The 17,957-nt window shown below is 35.3% G+C and overlaps 1 protein-coding gene across 13 annotated transcripts in view; it reads right to left on the reverse strand.

The window, feature by feature from the left end:
* Positions 1-793: 793 nt before the first annotated feature.
* The window catches only part of NRG1 (neuregulin 1), an 872,712-nt gene continuing 855,548 nt past the window's right edge, over positions 794-17,957 (reverse strand). For 12 of the 13 annotated variants that reach the window (XM_077476215.1, XM_077476214.1, XM_077476212.1 and 9 more), the window contains 5 exons: positions 13,541-13,643; positions 10,317-10,443; positions 8,274-8,404; positions 5,830-6,030; positions 794-4,980 (listed from right to left, as the gene is read on the reverse strand). In XM_077476215.1, the coding sequence (XP_077332341.1) occupies positions 4,308-4,980; positions 5,830-6,030; positions 8,274-8,404; positions 10,317-10,443; positions 13,541-13,643 (1,235 nt within the window). In that variant the 3' untranslated portion in view covers positions 794-4,307. The remainder of the gene's footprint in view (positions 4,981-5,829; positions 6,031-8,273; positions 8,405-10,316; positions 10,444-13,540; positions 13,644-17,957) is intronic. The other variant, XM_077476211.1, reaches the window with a different exon arrangement.

The following is a 17,957-nucleotide window of genomic DNA, read 5'->3' on the forward strand; positions in this document are numbered from 1 at the left end:
TCACGTGACACTGGCAGATGCAGCAGGCGGGGCTGAGATTCCCCTGCTGATGTCAGCCCGGATGCCAGGAGGAGAGGAGAGAGAGAGCCAGCAGGTCACGTGATCATAGGGAGCAGCTCTGAAATTCAGTAAATAAGGCTTTTTTTTATAAAACACACAGACAGGAGCAGCTGTCATTAGGGAAGAAGGAGGATTATGTAAGATTTTAAGTGTTATGAGAGCAACAGGAGTTGCGGGGAAGGGTACTGTCACAGAATCTGAGAGAGGACAGAGAGAGGACAGAGGAGGACTGAGGAGAGCTGAGGATGAGAGAGGCACACAAACTGACCATGGTGTCAGGGCTCAGCAGCCATACTACACCGTGGTCAGTTTACAAAGGGCAGGGCAGAAACTGTCAGGATCAGCCAGGTATTACAGGTCTTACATGGGGCCAAATGACAAAGCACAAGCAATGTGCTGTATAAAATGCTTTAAAGGAGCAGGATCCTTTTTTTTTTTGGTTAACAAATGCTTTAAAGCATGTAGCTGATTTATAGTTTCTGTAGGTTATGCACTGCAAGGACTGGGCAGTGCTTGGAATTTTTGTGAGCATATATAGTATTGCCATTAATAAATCTATATCACATATAATTTAATTCTCAGAAAGGTAGTCATCCAGTCATTTGCCTTTAAGGAGAGCAAAAAAACCCCCCCAAAACTTTACATATCTAAAAGAAAAAAAAAATGTATTCAGACAGATTTTCACGTACAAAGTGTGTACAAATTACAAGAGATTCACAGCATGACCAGGATATTTAGGCAGAGGGAAAGCCATTTTTATTAATATCTACTGAAAATCTGAATCACGGCGGTCATTTCATTCGGTCATGTCAGTTGGCTCTCACAAAATTCTGTAGTGTATATGGTAGTACTTTATTGCATCAGCAGCTTGTTTGCAGAAAGGAATTACAACCCAAAAATATATCAACAATTGCTTATTGCTTAGTTGTTGGGATAATAAATTCTTTAGTATTTTTTTCAGTACCTTTCTATCCTTAACTTTTCATTCATCAATTTTCTTTACATTCTCCTGAACAATAAATTACTTAAAACGAAAAAAAGGAGAATACATTACATTCTCAAAAAAAAAAAAAAATTTAAAATAAAAAATAATAATAATAATAATAATATAATCATGTAGGACTTTTAAACAGTTCAAACATTTAACAAAAAACTGTATGACATATCTCTCCTAGCTTAGTGGCCTAAATATAAATAAAATATTTTTTTTATACTAATTTAACTTTATACACATATAACCAGTAAAGGGCTAGTGACACAAAACATATAATGAACAGTAACTGGATAAGTAAAATATCTATGAATATGTATTTACACAAAAAAAAAACATAAAACATATATATTGGACTTTGTGATATGTGCCAGTTGTGTTGTTACTATAACTCAGCGGTGTTTGTTAATAAAGTACATTTTTACTATTAGCCAATATGGCCTAAAGGCAGAGGCAGGCGTCACTACTATGCATGGGATACGCTTTGAAAACTAGAGGTGCAGGTTATTCAACAAGCAAAATATTTTAATCCATGTCAGTTTTGCAGAGTGTCCCACAAATGCAAGTGTAACATATTCTCTTTCGTGGCATAAAAAAACACAACATATAAAAAGAAAAGTGTAAAACTAAAAAAAGCTTTTGTTTTTTAGCAGATTTAGAAGCAAAGCAACAGACTGACAAAAGTTATTAACAGAAAACGCAAATGTTCTTTCAAAAGCTCAGGCATTCAAAACTTTTTATTCACACCCTTACATCAAGTTTGTTCTGGTAATGTTTGCAACAATTTTAGAACCAGAGAGTGTTAACTGTGTTTTTTTTTTTTCATTCAATTAGGAAGCCATTTTCTTACATTTTTGAAGGGGGGAAATGGCTGTGTTGAAATGGCTTCTGTAATTGAGACCAGAAAGGAAATCTCTAGTGTTTAGAAGGCATTAAAAGATATAAACCGAACAGCATCATTCCCCAAGAAATCACAGTGAAAATGGTAACTATGAAATCTATCTCATGAAACCTTTTTGTTGTATAACAGAAACAGAAGGTAACTATATACAAAACAAATGGACACACATTGAGTTCTTCTTTCCAGTATTTGTAATATATTGGTTTACATTGCATATGGAAGACCATGTTTTAAGCTGTCCCAAAAATTAGGTAGTTTAAAGGTAGAATCATGCTCAACCCATAACGTAGGAAAACTAGACGGGGGAAAAAAAAAGGACCGTTCTGATTGTAAAAGGTGCAATATTTCCAACATGGATCCAAAACTACTTAAACTACTAACAGTCACTGAGTCTTATTTATTCACTGTGTCATGCACATTCCTACCAGGTGCTCATGCAGTTTATCAGCCTGTAAAATGCAAACGTGCTTTTCAAATAAATACATTTTCTTTATATCAAACTAGGATGCCCACTTATCTTTCTAACTGGAAATGAAATTACTTCACCTTTCATATTCGTCCTATAACAAAAAATAAAAAATAAAACATCGAAATAATCCCCTTCATCAAAAGGGTATTGACTAGTCTAAGTAAAAAACGTGTTAGCTCATAAATAATCTATAGTGTTCATGTGTCTTATGTAAACCCTGTATAATACACAATAAAAAATAATGATACACTATTAAAACAATCAAAAAATGGTCAAAAATAATTGCACCTTTATTATTTTTTTATTTCCTTCTTAAACTTTCTGGAATATATTTTCTTGTGAGATTTCTGTCTTATAGCAAACCTGTCATTAATATAAGCTTTGTCGTTTAACCTTACAGTGTGATAGTTCTTGCGTGTACTTTTAGCTTCTTAAATTGACCCTGTCCCCTTAGCATCACTTCTCAATAGGTGGCAGCCTATAAAAAGAGTAAATATACATACCCTTCTAGTGGCTTGTGTGTTGTAAGGCTGTCACTTTGCTGCTACCTTGTAACTGAATGTATTTCACAGTTTCCTGTGTGTAAATACCTGTTCCCCTTAATCATGCTGTGGTTCCTCCAAATTGATCACACATTACTATAGGGCATACAAGCTGTAAAGGGGAACCCCTGCTGTGTGTGGTAGGGGTAGCAGGCATTCAACCCACCCAAGGGATTGAATACTTCCAGTGGCCCGGTTGCAGCTAAGTGGTGCCCTTTAAACACATTTGCAGCCGAAAAAAAGTAGATATATTAAATATTTTTTTATGAGCTGTCTTCTGTTTAGAAGGGACCCTGTGGTGACAAGGCCAATTTAACACTCCAAAGCCAAGAAAATGAAGGTCACATATTGATTTTCATAAATATTGAGTTTAAGGAACACCTTCAAAGCTTTCCATAATGCAATACAGGCACCTCTGAGACCTTTTAATGAAAAAATGCAGTTCATACTGCATGCCCTCAGGGTTTCCAGGTCCCTAGGTCATGTAAGAGCCATGTTTTAAGAGGCCTGTGGAATACTAATACCTTCTTTCACTCTGCAAGGCTAATTTACAAAGTTTATTCTAAGCTTGCCAGTTCTGGAAAGTTTTACATGGTGGGAGGGGTGCTGACTTGTGATTGTTAAGGACCCAGCATTATAACTATACCAGTTGAGTTTATGATGGTAGTTTTCCACAGAAGTTACTTTTCTAATCATTTATTAGGTATGTCACAGCAGCATTTGCATTTCCAATAAGTGTTGAACATTGTGTATTTGCAGTCTCTGTATCCTGCTTTGATTAATAGTAGCATGCTGTTCAATCTACTATTAGATCAGTGCCTTGTAAAGCAAAGCTTTAGCTGGCAAACAGCGGAAATAAATTGGTTTGTACATGAATAGCAATAGAATTCCTCTTATAAAAGTAAACAGTATTTTTTTATGAGTACTGCATTACAGGGACAGTTAGTCAGGAATTTACAGTACCACAAACAAACAGTTGATTGCTGTAACTCTTGCAAATCATACATTCAGTCGACACCATTAATGCAATGCACAAAAAGCCAAGAAAAAAATGAAGGATAAAGCAGTCTGCAAAAATACTGTGGGACAGCAATCACTGGGACATACAAAAACTGTTGTCAACATAACATAACATAAAGGCACCATTGATGTCTTTCTTATTTTGAAATACTGTAAAAAATTGCTACATATGGCACATAACACATTTTTACATATACTTAATTTATAAAATGTTTCCTGTTTTCTACTTGCGGAACTGTTAAAATAAAATAAATTGTTTAATTTAAGGTGGAATACTTCATATATAAAATAAAGTTTTACAGGTGAATCTATGTTTTATTTGTTTTATACAGCAATAGGGTCTTGGTTAGCTATTACACTGGACAGCCTTGCTTGTAACTCTTCTTGCGTTGAGAATCGGCTATTTGGGTTAGTCCTACTTTCTGCAAGTCGGTATGAACTGGCTGACTCTATGCTGGTCGCCAGGGGATTTTGTATACTCAGGAAAGGTGTATCCTCGCCTATTCTTTCATCTTCTGTCTCACTCTCAGATGTACTGCTCTCAGAGCTTGTGTCAGTGTCCAGTTCTAATCTATTGGAAATGTGGCCATTGGGTTTTGTTCTTTTTGCCCTCCGGCTGTTGACTAGTTTCTTTACAGGCTCCATGGTCGGCTCATACTCTTGTGTGGTTTCATATTCCTCATCCTCCACTATTCTTAAAGGACTTGGTGGCAGGCTGCTGCTATCATGAGCAGGGTTGTGATGATAGGAATTGTACTGCTGGTTATAGTGGTGATGGTGGTAATATAAGTCATATCTCTTGTCCCGTAACCTTGGAGGTGACACCAAAAGCAATGGTCTTTCTTCTTCAATAAATGGACTGACAGCCACAGAGGGAACTGATACAGCTAAACTAGATATTGGTGGAGACATCTCCAATGAAGGTGATTTCGGAGATATTGGAGTTTGGAAGTCCACTGGTGACATGCGAGCTGGAGTGGTCATTGCTGAAACATATCTAAGGCATAAAATTAATAAAATAAGTTGTTGTATCATGAAAAATCTACATTTAGGTGAAATTCATAATTATCAATTACTAGGTAATGTTGACTACTTTATTTCTTAATCCAGATAATTAGGTCACTAATAAAACATACATGTTGGCTTTACAGATATCTTGTTTTCACCAAATATGCATAGCCAAGACCAGTATTTAAGCTATTGAGGGTGAAGTCACTCCCAGGCATAAGTCTAAATGAAGAGCGACCTACTAACACCCAGCAGGAAGACATTTATATGTTGTGGCTATAATACCTTCACCTTGATTCCAGGACCTTATGAAAAAAATTGGATGTGAAAAGGTAAATCAACTTCCTTCATGCTGATGATGAGATAATAGAGGTCAATTTACTAAAGAGTAGTAGCTATTGTTTACGCAGCAGTATGAATGGTCACTTTGCAAAAAAAATTTACACTTTTCAAGTTGAACATTTGCCATACTTAGTAAATAAGGTGAGATCTGTGTTCAACTTGAATACTCAATCCCATATGCCACGGACAGTGTTAAATGCTGAAGAGTCTAGTGAATGCTACAGCGCTGGAGTGTAGCAAAGGCAGAAGAAATGGAGAATTAAGCATAATTTCAGCTGGATTTATTGGAGATAGGGCTTGTTAAATTTGAACTCTAATAAGTGGAGGGAATCCCTTTTTTGTTTGCAGACTGACTCTTGCTGCATCTTTCTTTAAAATTTTTATACAGTATATACACTATACACGTAAAACTAGTCACAGTTTTTCACATGCTCTACTTTTGGTACGTTTTTACTCTTATAAGGAAACCTCATAAAACCAAAGAAATTTGACTTACCTTTCACTGTGTGGTGAATCTCTATATGAATCTGGTGTGTCTCTAGCATGTCTAAGATAGCTGCAGTCTCTAGGACATCCAATACCGTTCAATCGCCCCCTTGGTCCTGAAGGACTTGTATGTCTACTATTTTCTACTGAAGATGTCACAATCACCGAGTGACTTTCTGAAATAATGCTTTCTGACTGGCCATTACTCCAGCTATAAATAAAATAGACACACGTTTTAGATAAGTACCTTTAATTTGCATACTGTAATTACCATACTGTCATTTATGCAAGTTGGTTACTTCATGACCTGTGAGTTTTCTCATTTTTAGCCCCATTTTCCCCATTGTGTTGTAGTCACATGCTATGCATGCCAGTGTGCTGCAGTGCCATTTGTTTTTTTTAACGGTACCCCAGGGCACCTTTTTCCAATGCACCGGCAATGGAAGCACCACGATGCCCAGTAATGTACTACTGTGCGATGTGGTACATTGCATTGTTAAAAATGTTTCTGTTAATATTGGTGCATTAGACCTTGGTTGCCTTAACACAAGTTAGCATGCAATATAGCATGCATGCTGTGCATCATCACACCACGGAAATGTAAATGGGCCTTTAACTACAAAACATGCTATATCTTAGTTTGTAGCAGAATTGTAAAAATACAGTTTAACATACCTTTGGGAAATAAAGAAAAAAAAGGGATAGGAATACGATTTGTTAAATCATTGAAGTACTTTTAAGTAGTGGCTAATAATTTATACAGGCCTTCTTTCTCACCCTTATGCCCTGTACACATGGTCGGACATTCCGATGAAAAAATCCGTCTGATTTTTCCCGACGGATTTTGGCCCAAACTTGTCTTGCATACACATGGTCGCACAGAGTTGTCGGAAAATACGATTGTTCAGAACGAGTTGACGTACAACACGTATGTCGGGACTATAAAGAGGGCAGTAGCCAATTGCTTTTGTCTCATAATTTATTCTGAGCATGCGTGGCACTTTGTCCGTCGGAATTGTCTACACACGTTCGGAATTTAAACGATCGGATTTTGTTGTTGGAAAATTTTAAATCCAGCTCTCAAAGTTTGTGTGACGGAAATTCTGACGGAAAAAGTCTGATGGAGCCCACACATGATCGGATTTTCCATCAACACGATCCGATCGCACATTTTCCGTTGGAAAGTCCGACCGTGTGTACAAGCCATTACTCTTCACTTTGTCAATATATCCCTTTGATTCATAGGGTTTGATTTACCCAAGAAGTAGAAACCATTTACCTTCACTAACATATGAAGTTGACATCAAAATAGTATGCAAGGGAAATAAAAAAGCAGGATTCTTGCTTGCACATGATTGGATGATTCAAGTGAAACAACTTCACCTTACTAAGTGTAGTGAACAATTACCTTGTTTGAGAGAACAGTCTTTAATCCTATAGTAAATTTGTTAAACTGACTGCATAAACCAGTAAACATTTTTGAAGTGAAAAAGCTACAAAATATATAATGAAAGTGGTTGTAAAGCTTTTTTTTTAATTAACATAACAAACATGTCTATACTTACCTGCTCTGTGCAATGATTTTGCACAGAACAGCCCCTGTCCTCTTCTTCTGGGGTCCCCCCGCCAGCGTTCCAGGCTCCTCCTCTTCATTAGGTGCCCCCACGGAAAGCAACTTTCCATGGGGGCACCCATAAGGACTCACTCCTGAGTCCAACTGCTGCGTTTATGGACACATATATTGAGATTCTGCCCCGTCTCCAACTCCTGTGTCACTATGGCTGGAGCAGCTGCACTCATACACATTGTTGGATAGGATTGGGCTCAGGTAAGAAGAAGGGGGAGGGCTCTGCCGCACAGAAGGTTTTTCATTCTAGTGCATAGTATGCATTAAGGTGAAAAATGCTAAAAGGGTTGTAAAGTCAGAAGGTTTTTATCTTAATGTGTTCTATGCATTAAGATAAAAAGCCTTCTGTGTGCAGCCGCCCCCCTCAGTCCCCCTAACACTTACCTGAGCACTATCTCTATACAGCGATGTCCACGAGTCCCTCGGCCATCTAGGACTCTCCCACCTGGAGAGAGAGGGGGCGGGACAACCTGCAGCTCCGTGTTTGAATGGACAAACAGAGCTGCAGCTTGGTCAGGTGCCCCCATAGCAAGCTGCTTGCTGTGGAGGCACTCAACAGGAGGGAGGGGCCAGGAGCAGTGAAGAGGAATCCAAGAGGAGGAGGATCCAGGCTGCTCTGTGCAAAACTATTGCACATAGCAGGTAAGTATATGTTGGTTATTTAAAACAAAAATAAGACTTTACAATCACTTTAAGGCTTTACAACCACTTTAATTGTTGCTAATGTGGTGTCATTCTCTTGAACTTGCTTTTCACAATTGGAAGTCTCAGGTTTATATGGTGTTTTAAAAATGTGTTCATGGATGGTGAACAGAAGGCACACAAACCTGTGGCTTGGTGTTTGCGTAACTGTCGTTGAATGGTGTGTTGTTGACGTATAATGACTTGTAGAAAACGATGTTTCTGTTTCCCGTTCTATCACGTGTTCACTGGATATAACATTTTTGGAAACATATTGCTGTATAAAATAAACAAACACAAAATGCATTACTTAACTGTGCTTTATGATTCACCTATAAAATGTATCTTTTAAAAAAGGAATGTATCAAATACAAGTGTTTAAATATGGAACCAGTATACAAAGAAAAATATTTTTTTTTCTAACCAAGTTACTATAAAAAAAAAAACTGTCGGCAATTTAACATACAACAATTGTACATGCTAAAAAATGTAAAATGCATGAGGAGCAGTATCTTCTGTGGTATGCAAAGAGGTGACAAAACATTGTTTCAAACAGGTTGCTTAACCTCCCTGGCGGTATGATTATTTCAGATTTTAGGTGCTGAAAGGCCTTGTAATTCTTCACTTAAATCCGTCCAAACAAGAACCTAATAGACATCTCGGGTATGATAAAATTTTAAATATGAAATCATAATTTATATAATATATATATATATATATATATATATATATATATATATATATATATATATATATATATATATATATATATAATAAAATACATAACTATAAATAATTATAACAAATAATAATTAAACATATTCAATAATGTAATCAAATCAAAAACACTGAAATGTGCTCAGTTGCAGAATTGTATTTACTTTTCAGTATTTGATGACGGATCTCCCCACAAATTACTATCGCTCAATTCTGCGAGTGATTCTAATTTATTATCGCTGTTTTCTAGCTGGTCTATAACCACTTTTGATGTAAACTGACATTTTTTGGTTGCTATGGACAATATCCAGTTTCCTGGCATAAAGAACAGTATTTATAATATAAAACTGCATGCCGGACACTGGACAAAGCACTAGGGACAAAGGGGATGTGTAATTATTTGATACAGCACTGTAATCTGTAAGATTAAAGTATACTGTATCTATACTGTGTTTTTTACTTTTTCAATTTGGCACCGAACTCCATCCCCGTGCGTCGCAACACTCGCAGGGAACAGAGCTCAGCGCTGTCACAGATCGAGCGAGACACGGCGGCTCAGTGATCACAGCAGGGGACAAGGTAAGTAAGCCCCTACATGGATCCAGCAATGCAATCCCGGGAATACCGCTTATGGTAATTAAATCTCACCCCGAGCAAGACTCGGGAATACCGCCAGGGAGGTTAATAACATTTTATATATGCACCATATAATATTTACCTGACTACAAATACATAGTTTTAGCCCTAAACATAAATAAAGAAAATATATACAAAAAATTATTTTTAAATAAAGTAAAAATACTAAGTAACAGGTTTAAGTCTCTACATGGCAGCCTTTGAGTTGCCTAGGAAACTGTCTCAACCTCTCAAGTGGTCTGTAAGATATATACATTTCCTCTAAGGTGCTTTTTGTCCAGTTGGACAGTCAAAAGTCCAACACTGGATCATTTTGTTAATTTCTATGTGCAAACTGATTTCTTTAATTTATTTTGGGAGAATTATCAATCACTAACAGAAATTATTGAACTCTAGGGTGGTATATGTTTTGGATTGCAGCAAACTAGATCATTGTAAATACTAAGAAATATTGGTTTATTTGCACCAGTAGCACATACTTTTCATACAAAAATATTTTTTTGCCTTTTGCACTAACAGAAATTAATTCAGTGATATCAGATCAAATGCTGGCTTCTTGGCAGACATTCCAAAATGCATCACTAGGTTTCGGGCAAAATTCACAAGGTGATCTTTTCACTCTCAAATCTAGCATATCCTGTTAAATATCTCAGTAGTCATTTCATACGCTATCTTTTGCTTAATATATTCATGGTAAATCACATGCAGGGATTGTGATCTTTCACTTTTAACAATAACACTGTTATGTTTTGCCTTTGTTTTGTTCCTAGTCCAGCCCAAAGTTCCAGCTTATGTTCCACAGTGATAAGTATTACAGTTGCTTTACATAAACCTACATTTACCAGCTGGACATTTTCTGGTTGCGGATTTGGATGATGTGGACCATTTGCCATGTTCACCATATTGTTCCGTTCTGAGCGAAGACTTTGTCTAAGACGATCGTGCAACTTTTTTCTCTGTTTCCTAAAAGTGAGTTTAAAATGAACAGTTTAGTAATACTGGGTAGTAAAAAGGACCATTGTTTTATTTGTTAAATAAATATCACTTATAGCAGGCTGTGGAGAGCTGACAAGTGTGTGTTCATAAAATTTCTAGCAGTTCTTTGAAGGCAAAAAAGTCCCTTTAGAAAGCGGTCTAGAAATTGAACATGGTCATGTAAAAATAACAAATCATCCAATATGCAGTAAAAATTCTCAGAATGTAACCATTTATGTTACAATAGGATAATACCAGTCTTACAGTAGGCTACATGCACAAGGGTGATCTGATCCCATGTCTCAAAAGTGGCATTTTAAATGCCCAGGAAGGCACAGATGCATTGTCCAGCCCTGCTGCCAGCAGCCTTTGAAAATCTACAAAATGCTGAAATATGGAGTGGATAGACATTTAGGGTGTATGTGTGCAGGGGCATATGCACCAAAAGTAAGCTAGATCTACAAATTATTCTTTATCAAGCTAACTAAGATATCATGCAAGTTCCAAGCAATACTTGCATGAGATCCTAGTTAACTTGATAAGGACCAATTTGTAAATCTAACTTTGAATACAGTAGGCAAAATAAGTATTGAACACCAGTTTTCAAGGTAAATATATTTCTAAAGGTGCCATTGACATGAAATATTCACCATATGTTAGTAACAACCCATGTAATCCATACATACAAAGACACCCAAACAAATAAGTTCAGAAATTAAGTTATGTGTAATAAAATGGAATGACACAATGAAAAAGTATTGAACACATGAAGCAAGGGAGGTGCAAAAAGGCATGGAAAGCCAAGACACGAGCTGAAATCTATCAGTAATTAGAAAGCAATCCTGCCTCTTGTCAGGAGATTATGCAAATTAATATCAGCTTGTTAAGTCTCAACTGATGGCCTATAAAAAAGGTGTCTCATTACCAAGGTGTCCCACGAGAAACATCTCATTTAGGGTAAAAGCAAAGAGCTTTCTCAAGACCTTCAAAACCTTATTGTTGCAAAACATATTGATGGTATTGGTTACAGAAGGATTTATAAACATCTGAATGTTCTATTGAGAACTGTTGGGGCCATAATCTGAAAGTAGAAAGAACATAATTCCACCATAAACTGGCCACAACCAGATGCTCCCTGCAAGATTTCCAACAGAGGACTAAACATATTTATCAGAAGAGTTGTCCAAGAGCCAAGGACCACTTGAGGAAAGCTTCAAAAAGCTAGAATTAACTGTAATGCACTCAACTGCCATGGCCTGTATGCACGCTCACCACGCAAGACTAAATTTCTGAGGAAAAAGCATGTTGAAGCTCATTTAAAGTTTGCTGCACAACATTTATAAAAGCCTATGAATACTGGGACAATATAGTCTTGTCAGATGAAACCAAAGTTGAATTTTTGGATGCCATAATACACACCATGTTTGGAGGTCAAATGGGACATCACCCCAAAAACACCATACCAACAGTAAAGTTTGGTACTGGCAAGCTTCATATCATTGAAGCAAGGATAAATGGAAAAATGCACCAAGACAATCTTGATTTAAATCTGATAATGAAGATGAAATGAGGGTGGACATTTCAGCAAGACAATGAGTTCAATCACAAAGCCAAGGAAACTATTAGCCCTTGTACACACGGTGGGACATTCCGACAACCAAATCGGTCGGATTTTGTCTGATGGATTTTGTCTGACGGATTTTGTCCGAAACTGTTGCATACACACAGTCGGACAAAGTTGTCAGAAAATCCGATCGTACTTAACGTGATGAAGTTATTTCGTTAGGAGGGGACTACGTTCAGGCTAGTAGCCAATAGCTTTGGTCTAGGAATTTGATCTGAGCATGCATGGCACTTTGTCCGATCGGAATTCTCTACACATGATCGCACAAAGTCCGATCGGATCATGTTGTCGGAAAATTTATAGCCCAGCTGGAAAACTTGGTCCATCGGATACTCCGATGGAAACAGTCCGATGGAGCCCACACACTGTCGGATTATCCGACAACGCGGTCCTATCGGACATTGTCCATCTGAATGTCCGACCGTGTGTACAAGGGCTTACAGTTATTACACATAACTTAATTTCTGAACTTATTTGTTTTGTTTTCTTTGTATGTATGGATTGCAAGGATTGTTACCGACGTGGTGAAAATTGCATGTCAATAGCATCTTTAGAAATATATTTACCTAAAAAAATGTTGACATGTTCAATAGTTATTTTACCAGCTGCATAGAACCCACTGCATAACATTGCCATGTTTAAACATTTTTAGTAAATATAGGTAACTATAGATGCCATCATTTTGATGACATTTTATAACAAAAGGGTAATATTGTAAGAAACAGTCAGATCTAAAAAGCATAACATTAGCTATAAAGAGATTATTTAGTGCAGTCAGGGATTAAAAAAAACACAATGAAATTGCTTTACAAAAGATTTAGAGAATGTTCACTTTGCTTTACTTAGTTAATACAATGAAGTTGTTTTTACCCAAAAGTGCACAGAAACATAAAAAAACTTGCTTGTGCTTAATTGAAAGACTGAAATGAATGCAACTTCATCCTATTCACAAAGCTAAGAACATTTTGTTTGCAAAGTGAAAGTTCACTAGTCTTTATATATATACAGGCATACCCCACTTTTAAGTACACAATGGGGTTTATTTACCAAAGCTGGAAAGTGAAAAATCAGGCTCACTTCTGCATAGAAACCAATGAGCTTCTAACCCCAGCTTGTTCAATTAAGCTTTGGTAATAAAACCTGGAAGCTCATTGGTTTCTATGTGAGCCTGATTTTGCACTTTCCAACTATAGTAAATAAACCCCATTGTGTACTTAAGAGTGGGGTATACCTGTATGTATATATATATATATATATATATATATATATATATATATATATATATATATATATATATATATATATACATATATATATCATGAGTGTGTGTGTATATATATATATATATATATATATATATATATATATATATATATATATCATGATTGGCGAGCATTTGAACAAACATGTTAAACCTTATTTTTCTGGAAACAAATAATATTAGATTAGATGAAGGTTTACTTTGTTTTGCAGTAGGCCACAACACACATGATGCCCACTACAAGCAGGGCAATGCAGATGCCGGTAATGGTCAGCACTCTTTTCTGGTACAATTCTTCAGCTTCTAGAAAAGTAAAAATAAAAGAAGAACTACTCAAACACTAAGTTCAACAAATAACAAAAGTCCCAAATAATTTTGCTATATTGTCCCCATTAAATTTTTTATTTAAATTTAAGTAAAAATTAGGAAATAATCTAAATATTGGTTAAATATTTGTATTTCATAAATAAAATTCTCTGGAGCCTTAAGAGTAGAGAAACAAAAAAATGCTGAGATTTGTATCTAGATAAATTCAGCATAAATATATCTACATTTTAATAAGTATAGTAATTATTTAATACCCCTGACAGTGGCGCTTGTGACATAACATTTGTGACGGAGATTATGTGAAGGCAACTTATACAATTTCATAGACGATCTGCTTAAATGATCATATTAAGAGCAAAATGTATTAAGCACATAATAAATATGGTGTAGTTGTATGCTTATGTTAACATTTAACTGTAAGATGACAAACAAGCTAGTAAAATAAATGTTAAATTACTTTTCTTTAACTGAAAAATGTAATATTTCCATCTTACATTGTTATTTTTAAATTACTTTATTGTCATTATGGATTTGATATTTTTTCTTATAATTATAAAATAAGTTTGTTGCCTTCACTATACACTATCAAAGAAACAGACATAAATACATTTGAATTTGGCTTGCAAAAAGGGAAAGATAAAAATAAAAGCAACAGAAGTTAAAGTATATATATATATATATATATTTATATATAAAACACCCTTCAGTTATTAAGTGCACTGTATCTTAAAGAAATTATTGAAATTAATATGATTTAGAAGGTATCCTGAAAAGGAGTGTACCAACCTGTGGTTTGTTTAAGTTCATAATCCCGTTACTTTTAATTTCATTACTGTTGACTAAGAGTTTGAGCTGAACCCACATATAATGGGCTGTTATACACATTAACCCTTTATTAAGACACCTGAGTAAAGAGGCAGCAAAAATGTTTAAAATGTTGATGCTGTCTCAAGTTTTGTTCAATGAAAACCTCTTATTGCAAAAACAGAATTGATTTGCAAACATAATAAGGTGCTAGGTAGTCCATAATTTAGTAATTTAGTCCAGGTGACCTTAGCTTTTTTAAATTCACCTTTTTAGTCCAGGTGCCTTTAGCTTTTTTTAAATTCACCTTTAGCTGCAACCACTGCTGTCAGTGTGCAAAAGCCAATTTTCAACCTAAGAATGTTTCTTCCTGAATTCACAGCACAATTCTAATATTTCAGCTTCCTATTGAAATGCACTATAATGGCACTGCAAGATTCACGGGTTCGACCATTTAAGGTTAGTCAAATACTCAAATTAATATAGGTGTACTGACAACAAGGGCTGCTTATGCTGCATCCACTTACATGTGGACATTTGTCATGTTTCTATCAAGTAGAACAAGTAAAGGAACAATAAGCCAGTAATTTAGAAGTGACTTTTGATAAAGCAAGAACAAATACAAACATATATCTAATATGTACTTGCTGCTGGCATGTTTGCCATACTGGGGAGTGTGGCTTACCCCTACTAGGGCTGTGCACCATCTTGCAAGATTATGAGGGTATTATTACAACTTTTAATTTATTTATTTTTTGCCACAGCATGTTATTGAAATAAATAAATTAGTGAATTGGGTCATTACAAATTCATAAAATGTTGTATCTCTAGGTAAGATAAAATATCTGTTATGCTAAACTTTACATGCAAAAGAATTATCAGTAATACTGCCTTTCTTTTTTTGTCTTCTACAGACAGTGTACAGAAGAACAATGATAATTTGCCCTCCCTGCCCCCATTTCCTTAAAATAATTTCAGTTTGTAGCGTAATTTCGTTAGACTGTACAAAAAGGTCAAGCATTAATCAAGGTAAAATAACCCAGCAGTGATGTGATTTCCGAGCACAGAATTTAAACGGTCAGATCAATCTTCCTTTATATCTGGAAAACACTAAGTTAATCTTTAGGCAAGTGAAGATTTTGTGAGCTGACTTACAGAAAGCTTACAAAATCAAATGTGAAAGTAGTTTAAACTATTATTTGCATGCTCAACATCGGTCGATGCATTTTTTTGCAAGTAAGCCTAATGCAAATGAATGTGTGAAAGGGTATTATGTGATACATAAAAAAGAACTATATGCTCTTACTTTTTTTATCCTACCCATATAAATTATTCTTCACTAATAACTCACATCATGATAACTATGTAGAAATTAGGAACTTAGTTTTGTTTATTATGATTCCTAAAAATCATAAATCATATATAAATATATTTAAAAAATATTTACACCTAACTGAACATAAAAAAAAGGTGTGCAAACTCCTACAATTCTTTAGAAGCCACAGCCTGAGTAGAAAAGCCTGTCCACTGCCACTATACCATAGAGAAGAACCCTTGGCACTCTGTATGGCGTAGTCTCTCTAGAGAGGTCCAACCCATCCCCTGTTGTGTCAGAGGTTTCCAGTCAACAAGGAATGTGAACTATGCTGATTGCAGAGCTAAAATTCTAACATAACAGGGTGTGTTGGACCTCTGCCGAGAGACTGCTGCTTCAACAGCAAGAGCAATGGTCTTCCTTCTACATCATGTTAGTAAGGGACAGACATTTCTACCCAGATTGTGGCTGCCTTCTAAATAAAACACAAACTAAGCCCAAATACATTTTGTTTTGACGCACTTTAAATGTATTTAGCTGACTTAAACTAAAAGTTAAATGAAGAAAACAATATGAAACCTGATGTTATGTGCCAACGGCACGATATAGTAGACGTGCCTTCTGGTTTACAGTTTACTTTTATCCAGATTGTAACTGTATGATCTTTATTATATTTGAAATGAATATTAATGATTGAAAGGAAAATGAATTGAGTTGCACTTACCTTATAGAAATTTTATCAGAAATATATATTAATTATCAAATTTTTAATACATTTGTAATAGATTTGCAATGTAATTATGCCCATAACTTAAAAAAAATCTATTTTTAGTTTTCTTCAAAAAGAGAACAGCGATACAAAAATCATTTCTACCCTTTCTAGCCTTACTTATGAAACAACAAAATTATATTATCAATAGTTATTATAATTGGGAGAAAAAAAACAGTAGAAAATAATTTGTCTTTCAACATATTCAATTCCCATGGCCCATATTTCCTAAATAGCCTGCAGGCATTAAAATACCTTAAAGATATGTATGAAAAAGTTAGCAAAAGCGGTAAAAGTTCTCTTGTCTAACACTAACTTTGTATGATTCTGAAGTTTAGGAAGATGATGCTTTTTTAATGTATTTAATATATGCAAAAAGGAGAAGTAGAAGGAGAGAGGTCTACATAAACTATGACATCTTAACATTGTTGTAAAGTATTATTTACACAGACTGTTATAATTTTAGTGTAAAGCTTAGTAGGCCCCTTCTTCTTCCCCTTAAGATTTGTTTTCAACCTTTGATGGAGCCAAATGCAACTTGCTATTATAGGCTGGGTTTTAAATGAGTTAAACAGAATTCAGATATTTTAGTATATCTTTCTTGCCCTTCCAAATCATAAAGGTTAAAGAAAGCTTGGCATATACTCCCAATATTTGACTTGATTGCAAAATGGCTTCAACATTGGTATAATAGCTAAATACATATTAAACCTTCAACAATGTATGAAAGTGAGTTAAGCAATCATTTAGCATGTAAGTACAATTCCTGATCAATAATATTTTAAGATACAGTGCACCTTTTAGCATGAAAATGAAGATCTTGCAAGCCAAAGTCATGATCATGAAATATACAGTTAACAGTTATGAACATAGTCAAACAAAAATGAATAGCAAAGATTATTAATAAGGTGAAAGATGTCAGCTTTTACTAAGTGAAAGCTGCACTGATAACGAAAAATTAAATATAGAGAAAGAATTAGAGGGAGGAAAATCATGAAGGACAGGCAGAGTTAGAGTGGGATTGTACAGAGGAAAATATAAGGTTAAGGGATACAGGTTAAGGAGTCAACTGTAGGCCTGGCACAGCATGCTTGATACTGGAAAAAACAAAGTGAGGAAATGCTTGAAAAAAAGACTGAAGCAGAGTTTGAAGGGATTTCTCATACAGCATAACACCTGCACTATTTTTGGTGAGGTCTGGTTTATAACTACATCATAAGCTTATGCTCAATTCACATGACTGGCATAGATGTTTTCAAGTAATCACACCTAAAGGTAGATTATATGTATTGCTCACACTCTAAACTGAAGAAAAACTGGTATGTTTGTTGAACTGATAAACCCAGTACTTCAAAATTGAATTGATCCTGTATGTGAAAAATTTGGGGTAAAATTTTAAGTG

This window comes from Lithobates pipiens, unplaced genomic scaffold (genome assembly GCF_037356315.1).
Source record: "Lithobates pipiens isolate NorthernLeopardFrog02 unplaced genomic scaffold, aLitPip1_a1.2 Scaffold_13, whole genome shotgun sequence".
NCBI classification, from domain to species: domain Eukaryota; kingdom Metazoa; phylum Chordata; class Amphibia; order Anura; family Ranidae; genus Lithobates; species Lithobates pipiens.